General features: G+C 48.1%; 1 protein-coding gene across 2 annotated transcripts in view; it reads left to right on the top strand.

Moving 5' to 3' along the window:
• Window positions 1-14,310, top strand: part of PRMT3 (protein arginine methyltransferase 3) — a 178,045-nt gene extending 163,735 nt beyond the window's left edge. For both annotated transcript variants that reach the window (XM_073658227.1, XM_073658228.1), the window contains one exon: window positions 14,159-14,310. In XM_073658227.1, coding sequence (XP_073514328.1) covers window positions 14,159-14,268 — 110 coding nt within the window. In that variant the 3' untranslated portion in view covers window positions 14,269-14,310. The remainder of the gene's footprint in view (window positions 1-14,158) is intronic.
• The last annotated feature ends 810 nt before the right edge of the window (window positions 14,311-15,120 follow it).

Below are 15,120 nucleotides of genomic sequence, written 5' to 3'. Positions count from 1 at the left end.
TACCTCACATCCTTATTCATTGTGCCCTTTTACCTAATACCCTTATACATTGTGCCCTCGTACCTCACATCTTTATACATTGTGCCCTCGTACCTCACATCTTTATACATTGTGCCCTCTTTCCTCACATCCTTATACAGTCCAGACCAAAAGTTTGGACACGCCTTCACATTTTAAAGATTTTTCTGTATTTTCAGGACTATGAAAATTGTACATTCACACTGAAGGCATCAAAACTATGAATTGACACATGTGGAATTATATACTTAACAAAAAAGTGTGAAACAACTGAAAATATGTCTTATATTCTAGGTTCTTCACAGTAGCCACCTTTTGCTTTGATGACTGCTTTGCACACTTTTGGCATTCTCTTGATGAGGTTCAAGAGGTAGTCACCGGAAATGGTCTTCCAACAATCTTGAAGGAGTTCCCGGAGATGCTTAGCACTTGTTGGCCCTTTTGCCTTCACTCTGCGGTCCAGCTCACCCCAAACCATCTCGATTGGGTTCAGGTCTGGTGACTGTGGAGGCCAGGTCATCTGGCGTAGCACCCCATCACTCTCCTACTTGGTCAAATAGCCCTTACACAGCCTGGAGGTGTGTTTGGGGTCATTGTCCTGTTGAAAAATAAATGATGGTCCAACTAAATGCAAACCGCATGGAATAGCATGCCGCTGCAAGATGGTGTGGTAGCCATGCTGGTTCAGTATGCCTTCAATTTTGAATAAATCCCAAACAGTGTCACCAGCAAAGCACCCCCACACCATCACACCTCCTCCTCCATGCTTCACGGTGGGAACCAGGCATGTAGAGTCCATCCGTTCACCTTTTCTGCGTCGCACAAAGACACGGTGGTTGGAACCAAAGATCTCAAATTTGGACTCATCAGACCAAAGCACAGATTTCCACTGGTCTGATGTCCATTCCTTGTGTTCTTTAGCCCAAACAAGTCTCTTCTGCTTGTTGCCTGTCCTTAGCAGTGGTTTCCTAGCAGCTATTTTACCATGAAGGCCTGCTGCACAAAGTCTCCTCTTAACAGTTGTTGTAGAGATGTGTCTGCTGCTAGAACTCTGTGTGGCATTGACCTGGTCTCTAATCTGAGCTGCTGTTAACCTGCAATTTCTAAGGCTGGTGACTCAGATAAACTTATCCTCAGAAGCAGAGGTGACTCTTGGTCTTCCTTTCCTGGGGCGGTCCTCATGTGAGCCAGTTTCTTTGTAGCGCTTGATGGTTTTTGCAACTGCACTTGGGGACACATTCAAAGTTTTCGCAATTTTTCGCACTGACTGACCTTCATTTCTTCAAGTAATGATGGCCACTTGTTTTTCTTTACTTAGCTGCTTTTTTCTTGCCATAATACAAATTCTAACAGTCTATTCTGTAGGACTATCAGCTGTGTATCCACCAGACTTCTGCACAACACAACTGATGGCCCCAACCCCATTTATAAGGCAAGAAATCCCACTTATTAAACCTGACAGGGAACACCTGTGAAGTGAAAACCATTTCCAGTGACTACCTCTTGAAGCTCATCAAGAGAATGCCAAGAGTGTGCAAAGCAGTCATCAAAGCAAAAGGTGGCTACTTTGAAGAACCTAGAATATAAGACATATTTTCAGTTGTTTCACACTTTTTTGTTAAGTATATAATTCCACGTGTGTTAATTCATAGTTTTGATGCCTTCAGTGTGAATGTACAATTTTCATAGTCATGAAAATACAGAAAAATCTTAAAATGGGAAGGTGTGTCCAAACTTTTGGTCTGTACTGTACATTATGCCCTCTTGCCTCATGTCCTTATACATTGTGCCCTCTTGCCTCATGTCCTTATACATTGTGCCCTCTTGCCTCATGTCCTTATACATTGTGCCCTCTTGCCTCATGTCCTTATACATTGTGCCCTCTTACCTTATACCCTTATACATTGTGCCCTCTTACCTTATATCCTTATACATTGTGCCCTTTTACCTTATACCCTTATATATTGTCCTTCTTACCTCACATCCTTATACATTGTGCCCTCTTACCTCACGTCCTTATACATTGTGCCCTCTTACTTTATACCCTTATACATTTTGCCCTCTTACCTTATACCCTTATACATTGTGCCCTCTTACCTTATACCCTTATACATTGTGCCCTCTTACCTTATACCCTTATACATTGTGCCCTCTTACCTTATATCCTTATACATTGTGCCCTTTTACCTTATACCCATATATTGTCCTTCTTACCTCACATCCTTATACATTGTGCCCTCTTACCTCACGTCCTTATACATTGTGCCCTCTTACTTTATACCCTTATACATTTTGCCCTCTTACCTTATACCCTTATACATTGTGCCCTCTTACCTTATACCCTTATACATTGTGCCCTCTTACCTTATACCCTTATACATTGTGCCCTCTTACCTCACATCCTTATACATTGTGCCCTTTTACCTAATACCCTTATACATTGTGCCCTTGTACCTTATACCCTTATACATTGTGCCCTCGTACCTCACATCTTTATACATTGTGCCCTCTTTCCTCACATCCTTATACATTGTGCCCTCTTACCTTATGCCCTTATATATTGTGCCCTCTTGCCTCATGTCCTTATACATTGTGCCCTCTTGCCTCATGTCCTTATACATTGTGCCCTCTTACCTTATACCCGTATACATTGAGCTCTCTTACCTTATACCCTTATACATTGTGCCCTGTTACCTCCTGTCCTTATGCATTGTGCCCTCTTATGTTATACATTTTGCCCATTTTTGCTTCTCAGGTCATTATACCTTGCTTTTCCTGATTTTTCTTCATTTTCCATTGCTCACATCCCTCTGGTCGTTGTATATTTTGACTGTCCCTCCTGTACCATCTCGGTCTCGCTCTTCTGGTCTTTCTGACGTACATTTCCATTTTTCGCCTGCCTCTTTTACTCCCCCGTTCTCTTCTCCTCCTCCTCCTGCATTGTTCTCTTTACTACCTATCATCACGGCTGGTGTCAGGAACATAAGCCAAGTTGGTCTCTTTTCATTAATTGGGCCGTCTCTCTCCAAGAAGCCTGAAATACTCTCACGATATATAAAGTGCCACGGAGGGGGCTCAGCATTAGATAAAGCACTTGTGTCGTGTCTGCCTGTCACCGTGAGCGAGGAGAGTGATATGTTCTGGAACTTTATAGACTATGCCGGGGGAAACATAATGTGTTCATTTCACATGCCGCCTCCGCATTGCAGTCCTAGCGATGCTCGGCACAGACTGTCCCTGCTCAATCTATGATTTTACATTCTTAAGATGGTATCTGTCTGTTGAGAGAAAACCTGCCTTGAATACACACTCCTCATCAATACATGAACCTCCTACAAGCTGATATCTTCTCATTGCAATGTGTCACTCATTCCTCCACTACATCATACCCTTACAAGACCTGTAATCCCACAGTACGCGCTGTCTTATACTTTATCCCTTAATGCTGATACAAACATTAAGGGACTTGGGTGGGACATCTAGATTTTTCCTTTTACTTTAGATTTAGTAATATGACCACAGGTAAAAGTGGAGGACACTGATGCCCCGTGCAATGTTCAGGGAGGTTGACCTTCAGAGTACAGTATATACTGTACCTTTTTGAAGGGTAGGAGATTAATGAAGGCAAAGCTTAATATTGAGGTCATCGTCCAAGCTTACAGCTATTTCTTGGGTCTTCGTCACAGGACATCGCTGGAATATTTATGTAGACTTCATATCTCAAGCAGAAAAAGAGGTTCATGTGCTTCAGAAATAATTAAAGACTACACCAAAAGCAAAAAAAATCAGGTCTGGTGAAGTCTTGACTGATCCTCAAACCTATGTGGTGGTTCTCATTCTGTATGGAGATGCTTGGTGGTTGTCATCCTCTTCCCTGAGTTCTCTTTGGCAACTATGGCTACATAAATTAATCTTTAAGAAATGGTACAAGTTTATTCAAACCTGTACAACCTGAGGTTCTACAGTACGTGTCCGCACCCTGAGGTGCTACGTCTCCTCACCGTGAGGTGCTACGTCTCCTCACCGTGAGGTGCTACGTCTCCGCCCCGTGAGGTGCTACGTCTCCGCCCCGTGAGGTGCTACGTCTTCGCCCCGTGAGGTTCTACGTCTCCGCCCCGTGAGGTTCTACGTCTCCGCCCCGTGAGGTTCTACGTCTCCGCCCCGTGAGGTTCTACGTCTCCGCCCCGTGAGGTGCTACGTCTCCGCCCCGTGAGGTGCTACGTCTCCGCCCCGTGAGGTGCTACGTCTCCGCCCCCCGAGGTGCTACGTCTCCGCCCCCCGAGGTGCTACGTCTCCGCCCCCCGAGGTGCTCTGCGGCCCTGCAATCTGAGGCTCGTGATCGACTGGGATTCTTGCAGTTAGTTCTTTACCAATCCATAAGTTATGAACAGTCCTGTGGATGTTTGATAACTTCTTTTCACCGGACAACCTCTTTAAAAAACCATGGTTGCTTTACCTCTGGCATCCCACTATCCCTTCACTGGCCATAGAGTTCAACCTGCAATTAATGGAAATAATGTTTTGATGCATGGGTCTCATTTTAGCAAGATGTCACAGCCGTACAGCCTTCCATCTTGCTCTCTCTTTTCTGACCATGGAACCAACCTGCGGTCATTACAAGCTTAGTTGACTTTGCTCTGCTCTGTCCCATCTTTTCAGCGGCCGTATAGACCAATCTGCCTCGGTCAGACTCTACTTATTGGAGGTAGTGACCTTAGCACAAGATGATACCAAAAAGATTCTGAAATAGTGCAGTATTACTATGTGACCCCAGTGATGATATTTCTGGATTCTTGTGTAATTCGTTTACTTAAAATGATCCCTGTCATAATCCGTATGCAATAATGGCGTTGTGCTGCCCAGGAGGAAATATGAGGGAATTAACCTCTAATCAATGCTCGCTCTCGGATCCCGCCAGGGTACAGCACTTGTTTGTTGTAACGATGGACGCAGCTGTCAGAGAACGCGCTCGCTCTACAAGAAAATAGACGAGATTGCAGAAATTTTCCATTGGAGAGAAAAATATTTGCATACACAGTACGAAGATATCATCAGCGAAGACGATTAATCATGTATCACAGAATTGGGATTTGTGGTATAAAACGTTGTATTAATTATTCCATTTATCCTTTAGGATGGACAGCAATGCAGCTATACCCTTCTGACAGGGGCTGTTCTCACCCCCGATGCTCTGAATGCAGGGGGCTCTTCTCACCCCCCCCCCCCCATGTCTTACTGCAGGGGGCTCTTCTCACCCTTCCCCACTGATGCTTTTACTGTTGGGGACTCTTCATACCCCCAGTGCTTTGACCTCAGGGTACTGTTCTTATTCACAATAGTCTGACTTAACTGAGTAGTACTCAGACTGCCGGGGAGTTCCCCCTTAATACTCTGATCTCCGGGAACTGATCTCTCCACCAGTACAATGCCTGGATGTGGTGTTTTTCTCATTTTCTTTACTCTAACTACAAAAGATGTCCTCAGTCCCAATATTCTGTCTACAGGAGAAATAGAAAAAAATATCAGAGCAGCACTCCCAAATCAATCCGTTGTCCAGGTGGTTTAATTGCAGCTACTCTGACTTCATGGGGGTGAGTTTCCCCTCAATATTCTGATCAGAGGGGCAGTTTTCACTGCCAGTACTCTGCATATATGGTGCTGTTCTCAACACCAGTACTCTGACTTCAGGGGGTGTTCTCAAACCAGGTACTCTGCAGGGGGTGTTCTCACTATCGGTACTCTGCAGGGGGTGTTCTCACTTTCGGTACTCTGCATGGGGTGTTCTCACTCCAGGTACTCTGCATGGGGTGTTCTCACTCCAGGTACTCTGCATGGGGTGTTCTCACTCCAGGTACTCTGCATGGGGTGTTCTCACTCCAGGTACTCTGCAGTGGGTGTTCTCACTTTCAGTACTCTGCAGGGGGTGTTCTCACTCCAGGTACTTTGACTGCAAGGGGTGTTCTCACTCTCGGTGCTCTGCAGGAGGTGTTCTCACTCTCGGTGCTCTGCAGGAGGTGTTCTCACTCTCGGTACTCTTCACGGGGTGTTCTCACTCTCGGTGCTCTTCACGGGGTGTTCTCACTCTCGGTACTCTGCAGGCGGTGTTCTCACTCTCGGTACTCATGGGGGGGGTGTTCTCACTCTGTACTCTGCATGGGGTGTCCTTACTGTTACACTCGCGCCCGGACTGACTGGCGTGAGCGTGATTAGTGATCCCACTGTACCTTGAACCGAGGAGTGCCTGGAGGGGCGTAACTAAGTATCAACCCGATCTGACCAAGGTCACACGGCGGCTCAGTCGACTCCGTGAACCAGGGAGGAACAGAGTAGAGGGACCAGGTGCTACTCCAGGTCAGACCCCGGTCACAGCTGTTGACCCACACCAGGAAATGCAGGAACAGGCAGGTTAGCTGGTATGCAGACAGGTGGGCACTGGCAGGCACGGCTGGTATGAAGGCAGGTGGGTACTAGCAGGCACGGCTGGTATGAAGACAGGCGGGTGCTGACAGGCACGACTGGAATGCAGACAGGCAGATACTGGCAGGTATGAACGCAGGCTGGATAGGGACCAGTACAGACTGGGATACAGGAACAGAGCCGCAGGTGCGGTGGACTAGCAGAGCAAAACCGCAGGTGCGGTGAACAAGCAGAGCGGAGCAAAACCGCAGGTGCGGTGAGCAAGCAGAGCGGAACAAAACCGCAGGTGTGGTAAACAAGCGGAGCAGAGCGGAACCGCTGGAGCGGTGAATAAGCGGAGCAGAGCGGAACCGCAGGTGCGGTAAACAAGCGGAGCAGAGCGGAACCACAGGTGCGGTGAACAAGTAGAGCAGAGCGGAACCGCAGGTGCGGTAAACAAGCGGAGCAGAGCGGAACCGCCGGAGCGGTAAACAAGCGGAGCAGAGCGGAACCGCCGGAGCGGTGAACAAGTAGAGCAGAGCGGAACCGCAGGTGCGGTAAACAAGCGGAGCAGAGCGGAACCGCCGGAGCGGTGAGCAAGCAGAGCAGAACAGAGCAGAAGGTGAAGGCAGACAGGACAGGGCTCTGTTCACATGGAACTTACTGGAAGATACAGGAAGATAGCTAGAACACAGGAGGTAAATACGGAGGCAGGGAAACAGAACGAGTAGAACCAGATACACACAAGGTACTTACAATGTAGCGAGTGGACACAAAACTCACAAACAGAAGTACAGAGACAACGAGTTGGAGTCAGGTGCAGGTTCAGACACTGCAGGAAAAGGGAAAGGTACAGACATAGAGACAAACAGGTAACGGACTAGGGCACTGTTCAGACAGGATCTGAACCAGGAACAAGATATAGGAACGAGCCTGGGAACTCAGCCCCCAGGGTGGCGGAAACTGACCAAAGTCACAAGTACAGGTAACAGGCATGGGTATACCGCCCCCAGGGTGGCAGAAACAGACTAGATACAGGACAGGACCTGGCAATTCAGTTGCAAAGACAAACTGAGTGAAGGTGTTGCTCCTACTGGGTGGAGGGGGTTTAAGTATCCAGTGACTCACAGCAATAGGCTGGGGACGCATTAGGACTGTGCACACAGTAGCTATAAGAAACGAGCAGAAAGCCGCGCCGACGCCCTAAGCAATCTGAAAAGAGACATGGATAGAGCAGGTACTGGAGCAAAGAGTGCAGCATGGACTGACAGGTAAGATTGCGGTCTTGCATGGTGGGAGGTGGTGCACCATGCAAGAACGCCGCCAGGGATGTTACACTTACTCTCGGTACTCTGCAGGGGATGTTCTCACTTATGGTACTCTGACCTCAGGGGGTGTTCTCACTCTCGCTACTCTCACCGCAGGGGGTGTTCTCACTCTCGCTACTCTGACCGCAGGGGGTGTTCTCACTCTCGGTACCGTGTCAAGGGGTATCCTTACTCTCTTTACTTTGACTGCAGGGGGTGTTCTCACTCCCAGTACTCTGACCGACTGCAGGGGGTGTTCTCACTCTCGGTACTCTGACCGCAGGGGGTGTTCTCTCTCTCGGTACTCTGACCGCAGGGGGTGTTCTCACTCTCGGTACTCTGAGCGACTGCAGGGGGTGTCCTTACTCTCGGTACTCTGCAGGGGGGTGTTCTCACTCCCGGTGCTCTGACCGACTTCAGGGGGTGTTCTCACTCCCGGTACTCTGACCGACTGCAGGGGGTGTTCTCACTCTCGGTACTCTGACCGACTGCAGGGGGTGTTCTCACTCTCGGTACTCTGACCGCAGGGGGTGTTCTCACTCTCGGTACTCTGACCGCTGGGGGTGTTCTCACTCTCGGTACTCTGACCGCAGGGGGTGTTCTCACTCTCGGTACTCTGACCGCAGGGGGTGTTCTCACTCTCGGTACTCTGACCGCAGGGGGTGTTCTCACTCTCGGTACTCTGACCGCAGGGGGTGTTCTCACTCTCGGTACTCTGACCGCAGGGGGTGTTCTCACTCTCGGTACTCTGACCGCAGGGGGTGTTCTCACTCTCGGTACTCTGACCGCAGGGGGTGTTCTCACTCTCGGTACTCTGACCGCAGGGGGTGTTCTCACTCTCGGTACTCTGACCGACTTCAGGGGGTGTTCTCACTCCCGGTACTCTGAGCGACTGCAGGGGGTGTCCTTACTCTCAGTACTCTGCAGGGGGGTGTTCTCACTCCCGGTGCTCTGACCGACTTCAGGGGGTGTTCTCACTCCCGGTACTCTGACCGACTGCAGGGGGTGTTCTCACTCCAGGTACTCTGACCGACTGCAGGGGTGTCCTCGCTCTCGGTACTCTGCAGGGGGTGTCCTCACTCTCGGTACTCTGCAGGGGGTGTCCTCACTCTCGGTACTCTGCAGGGGGTGTTCTCACTCTCGGTACTCTGACCGCAGGGGGTGTTCTCACTCTCGGTACTCTGACCGCAGGGGGTGTTCTCACTCTCGGTACTCTGACCGCAGGGGGTGTTCTCACTCTCGGTACTCTGACCGCAGGGGGTGTTCTCACTCTCGGTACTCTGACCGCAGTGGGTGTTCTCACTCTCGGTACTCTGACCGCAGGGGGTGTTCTCACTCTCGGTACTCTGACCGCAGGGGGTGTTCTCACTCTCGGTACTCTAACCGCAGGGGGTGTTCTCACTCTCGGTACTCTGAGCGACTGCAGGGGGTGTCCTTACTCTCGGTACTCTGCAGGGGGTGTTCTCACTCCCGGTACTTTGACCGACTGCAGGGGGTGTTCTCACTCCCGGTACTCTGACCGACTGCAGGGGGTGTTCTCACTCCAGGTACTCTGCAGGGGGTGTTCTCACTCTCGGTACTCTGACCGCAGGGGGTGTTCTCACTCTCGGTACTCTGACCGCAGGTGGTGTTCTCACTCTCGGTACTCTGACCGCAGGGGGTGTTCTCACTCTCGGTACTCTGAGCGACTGCAGGGGGTGTTCTGACTCTCGGTACTCTGAGCGACTGCAGGGGGTGTCCTTACTCTCGGTACTCTGCAGGGGGTGTTCTCACTCTAGGTACTCTGCAGGGGGTGTTCTCACTCCAGGTACTCTGACCGCAGGGGGTGTTCTCACTCTCGGTACTCTGACCGCAGGGGGTGTTCTCACTCTCGGTACTCTGACCGCTGGGGGTGTTCTCACTCTCGGTACTCTGACCGCAGGGGGTGTTCTCACTCTCGGTACTCTGACCGCAGGGGGTGTTCTCACTCTCGGTACTCTGACCGCTGGGGGTGTTCTCACTCTCGGTACTCTGACCGCAGGGGGTGTTCTCACTCTCGGTACTCTGACCGCAGGGGGTGTTCTCACTCTCGGTACTCTGACCGCAGGGGGTGTTCTCACTCTCGGTACTCTGACCGCAGGGGGTGTTCTCACTCGGTACTCTGACCGCAGGGGGTGTTCTCACTCTCGGTACTCTGACCGCAGGGGGTGTTCTCACTCTCGGTACTCTGACCGACTTCAGGGGGTGTTCTCACTCCCGGTACTCTGAGCGACTGCAGGGGGTGTCCTCACTCTCAGTACTCTGCAGGGGGTGTTCTCACTCCCGGTACTCTGACCGACTGCAGGGGGTGTTCTCACTCCAGGTACTCTGACCTACTGCAGGGGTGTCCTCACTCTCTGTACTCTGCAGGGGGTGTTCTCACTCCAGGTACTCTGACCGACTGCAGGGGGTGTTCTCACTCCAGGTACTCTGACCTACTGCAGGGGTGTCCTCACTCTCTGTACTCTGCAGGGGGTGTTCTCACTCCAGGTACTCTGACCGACTGCAGGGGGTGTTCTCACTCCAGGTACTCTGACCTACTGCAGGGGTGTCCTCACTCTCTGTACTCTGCAGGGGGTGTTCTCACTCCCGGTACTCTGACCGACTGCAGGGGGTGTTCTCACTCTAGGTAGGTACTCTGCAGGGGGTGTTCTCACTCTCGGTACTCTGACCGCAGGGGGTGTTCTCACTCTCGGTACTCTGACCGCAGAGGGTGTTCTCACTCTCGGTACTCTGACCGCAGAGGGTGTTCTCACTCTCGGTACTCTGACCGCAGAGGGTGTTCTCACTCTCGGTACTCTGACCGCAGGGGGTGTTCTCACTCTCGGTACTCTGACCGCAGGGGGTGTTCTCACTCTCGGTACTCTGACCGCAGGGGGTGTTCTCACTCTCGGTACTCTGACCGCAGGGGGTGTTCTCACTCTCGGTACTCTGACCGCATGGGGTGTTCTCACTCTCGGTACCCTGACCGCAGGGGTGTTCTCACTCTCGGTACTCTGACCGCAGGGGGTGTTCTCACTCTCGGTACCCTGACCGCAGGGGTGTTCTCACTCCCGGTACTCTGACCGACTGCAGGGGGTGTTCTCACTCCCGGTACTCTGACCGACTGCAGGGGGTGTTCTCACTCCAGGTACTCTGCAGGGAGTGTTCTCACTCCAGGTACTCTGCAGGGAGTGTTCTCACTCCAGGTACTCTGACCGCAGGGGGTGTTCTCACTCTCGGTACTCTGACCGCAGGGGGTGTTCTCACTCTCGGTACTCTGACCGCAGGGGGTGTTCTCACTCCCGGTACTCTGACCTACTTCAGGGGGTTTTCTCACTCCTGGTACTCTGACCGACTGCAGGCGGTGTTGTCTCTCGCTTTATTTTGGCTGCTGGGCGTGTCGTTACTTCCAGTGCTTTGACTGCGGGAGAAATAGAAAAAATGATGAAAGCAGCACTTTAATAATCAACCCTGTGTCAAAGTGGTTTTATTATATTTGCAGTGCAGCTTTTTTTAGATTTTCTTCTTTCTTGATATTTTGGAGATTTGAGTTAACCCTGTGTAGGCTTTCACCCATCCATATTGAACTTCTTACAGTACTCTTTCCCTACTGTTTTTCTGACTTTAGGAGTTATTTTCACCCCAGATACTCAAACAGCAGAGGGCGTCTCATTGTTCTAAGCCTAGACGATGACCTTCTAGTGATATGTGACCTTGTTTTTCCTACATATTATATAGCGAAGCTGCCCAGGTCATTGGCTATACTACTTTATTAAACCTGTTTTTCTTGCCCAATTACCATTTTTGCAATTTCCAATTTGACTCGAAGAAAAAATATAGAAAACGTACATAGATGCCAACCACAAGCAGGTTATCTGCAGACTAATCCTGAGATGCATACGATGGAGAGATAGATGTAAGGTGCATTAGAGATCGCTGATGAACCTGTCCATTCCTAAAATGATCTTTCATTAAACTTTAATGGCCTAGAGCACAAGGTGATCAGAAATATAGACAAGATGATTGTACGGGGGGGAGAGATGGAGTCCCGCAAGGAGCATAAATTACAGTAAGTGACCTTCAGTGGTCTGCATGTATTAGGATCCATGGCCGCTCTATCCTGAGTCTCGAGAGTAAAATCTCAATTATTCCAAATTTTTAGATAGAAGTAAAACTTTCCCTCTAGCCCACCCCCTCCCAGTACTAACATTTACCCCTCCTAGTACTAACATTTACCCCTCCTCATTGCCTTTCTCTGCCCAAAGTGGTAACTTTTTCTCCCACTCCCCAGTGGTATCAATGTTGCCTTTCCACCCTTTAGATACATGTTGGGTACGACTTAGACCATCTCCAATGAGTAAATAAAGGGGCGGTGTGGGGGTAATAAAGGGATGAATTCCCTCCTAATCTGCAGGCAGTGTCCTGGGAGCCCGGAGGGGGTAGATGATAAGGATGGGGTGAAGTGGATCTATTCCTCGGAGACGTTCTCTCCAGCTCCGGGGCCGTCAAGCCGCCGAATACATCAGTCATTTGATATCTACACGACACTGATTAATTGTGGTGATCATCCCGCATGTTACGAAGCACCAGGCTCAGCTCAGCAGTGAGAAGAATACTCCACAAAGCAGATTGAGGGTTTAGCCGCTGCTTCCAGCCAGCAAATTATACATTGATTACCTCTCTCCGGTAAAGCGCTGCGAATTGATGCCAGAGATTTAAAGGGACAAGGAACGCCGGGAATTTATAACGGACTTTCTGGAATTTCTTGTAAAAATCTCTAGTTCTTTACTGGGAGAAGAGGATCTATAAATAGGGACCCTACAATGTTATTGCTGGTGGAAATTTTATCAAAAGTGACATTTGATGCCTGATAGAGAAAATTGTGCCAAATATTTGCAAACAACAAATTAAAGCTGCAGTCTGTAACTCTATAGTATGCACACATAGAATATATGAAATTGGAATTGCATTGCTGCTCTAGAAAAAAAAAAGTTAAAATGAAGATACTTGGCACATAAATTGGGCAATTGAGCCAGCGACAAGGCGACCTTCTTTGCTGGGAATCTAACCTCATATATGATGTGTCTCTCCTGAGGTTCCGAGCAAAGAAGGTCGCCTTGTCACTGCCTGTTGGGCACACATGAATTGGCCAATTTATACGCTAACTATCTTCATTTTAACTTTTTTTTTTTTCTAGAGCAGCAATGCAATTCCAATTTCATATATTCCATGTTTGCATATTACAGCTTACAGAGTGCAGCTTTAATTTGTTAGTTACATATGGAAGTGGCTCTCTTGGCTTGCATCTGGTCACACCTGTTTTTCTGTGTGGAAGTGACAGTCAGTCTTTGACATAAATATTTGAAAATGACACACATGGCGTGATAAATTTGACTTAAAATAGTAGACTTTGGAGAAATTTCTTCCTTTTATCACCTCGCTGCTGGAACAACTTTCTATTAATTTGTTCTAAAATATGCATAATTTTACATAAATTAGAAGCCATATATTTACTCTTCGTAGCCATGTCACGTCAAAATGGCTAGAAAAAGTTTCAAAAACGTTTTAGTGAAAGTGTCCTTTTTGTGTTCTCCACTAGAGGCGCTGTGGGATGAGGTTAGTAACCTCCTAGTCTAACAGGTTGATAAGTTATCCTAAAGCTTGGCATGGAAGGGGTTGATATAGTCTTAATAGACCTACTTATTATAATCTGATAGGGTTATATGAGGGCACCCCTCCAGGTGTTAATGGGGTTGTTCACCTTTTTGGGGACAATTTTTTTTTTATTTCTTTTTTTCCGTAAAAGGTATGTTTTATTAAAAATGTTGCAGTCTTGCCTTTGTCTATCCTCGTTATTGCGCTGCCTGTTGCTATCTGCAGACTGATTTAACTGAGAATCTGTCCGTGAGCTAGTTCTGACTTTCCAATGTAACTCTTGTAACTTTTTTGTCTTTGATGTTTTTCTGTGATTATAAATGAGACAAAGTCAAATGAGCAGCGAAACAAACAGCCGGTGCAAATTATTGTAAAGAAACAGAATTGCAAAAATTATTCTTTTTTTTTTAGCCACAAATGCATTAAAAAAAAAAAATTGTCCACAGAGGTGGCCAAACTATGTGTAGTACCTTCTCGCTTTTGCCTCCTTTTATGTTGACTAGGGTATCAAAAAGAGGAGGCAGATGGAGTAACAAAAAAGGAAATGATCGGACTACATGTTAGGCTATGAGTTGAACTAGATGGACTTAGTAACATAGTTTTTAAGGTTGAAGGAAGACTATGTTACTCGTCTCCTATGGACCGGGAAAAAAAGGAGTTGCAAAAGTATAGATACCCCAAGTTACTTAATAATGTAGCCTCACTAGATGGTGAACAGGTGATTATCTATCATGACATTGGCTTAAATGAATGGATTTAAAGGCCCCTACTTCTCTTTGCAGGTACACCTCTGGATGGCAGGATAACGGTGCGTAAGAACAGGAAGGACCCCCGCTCCCTTATTATAACGCTGTCTGTAAATGGCGTCACCCAGACCTACATGTTGCAGTAATGGCAGAAGTCACAGTGATGTACAGCACTTACTTTTCTATCAGTTTGAATAAAGTCATAAAAAAAGAGTCTCCTATGGTTCTTTGGTTCGGTCTGTGCACGATGGACGGACGGATGGACATTCAACATCTGTGATGATCCCGTGTGCAGATAGACTTGTCTTAACCGGCACTAATATCACTGATGGTCGCTCATTGACCGATTTCATAGTTTGTACTTTCATCTCTTTATCTGACATATCAAGTTTCTCACTATTGTTGGCTTTTGGTATTGGTTTTACAAATTGATGGCCTTGAAACAAGTCTGTGCAGATTTTAGAGGGAGTCTGTTTTATAGCAGATAGAATTTTAGAATTTATTGTGACAATTTTTGTAGATATTTATTTTTATATAGCGCTAACATATTCCGCGGCGCTTTACATACATAATATACATAATCATCACTCACAATCTAAATTCCCTATCAGTATGTTTTTTGGAGTGTGGGAGGAAACCGGAGAACCTGGAGGAAACCCACGCAAACACGGGGAGAACATACAAACTCCTTGCAGATGTTGTCCTTGGTGGGATTTGAACCCAGGACCCCAGTGCTGCAAGGCTGCAATGCTAACCACTGAGCCACCGTGCCGCCCTAGATTTAGTAAACATGATGAAGTGGTAGTCGCCCAGACAGGAAGAGAAGTGGATGTTTGGTAACCTGAAGTATCCATCTCTGGAGTGCACGAAGCCCAGTCCTACAATGCAACATGCAGTAGAATCACACGGTGAAGGAAAATCGTTCTTTGGAAGCAAAACTGGTAAGTGATGGTGAAACCATCAGAATAAAGGCTTTTGGGTCAGTTGTTTTTGCAATG

The sequence above is a fragment of the Phyllobates terribilis genome, unplaced genomic scaffold (assembly GCF_046119375.1).
Source record: "Phyllobates terribilis strain yellow unplaced genomic scaffold, ASM4611937v1 Scaffold_13__5_contigs__length_258822181, whole genome shotgun sequence".
Classification (NCBI taxonomy): Eukaryota; Metazoa; Chordata; class Amphibia; order Anura; family Dendrobatidae; genus Phyllobates; species Phyllobates terribilis.
The sequence above is the reverse complement of the archived record's forward strand: the minus strand, read 5'-3'. Positions and strand labels throughout refer to the sequence as shown.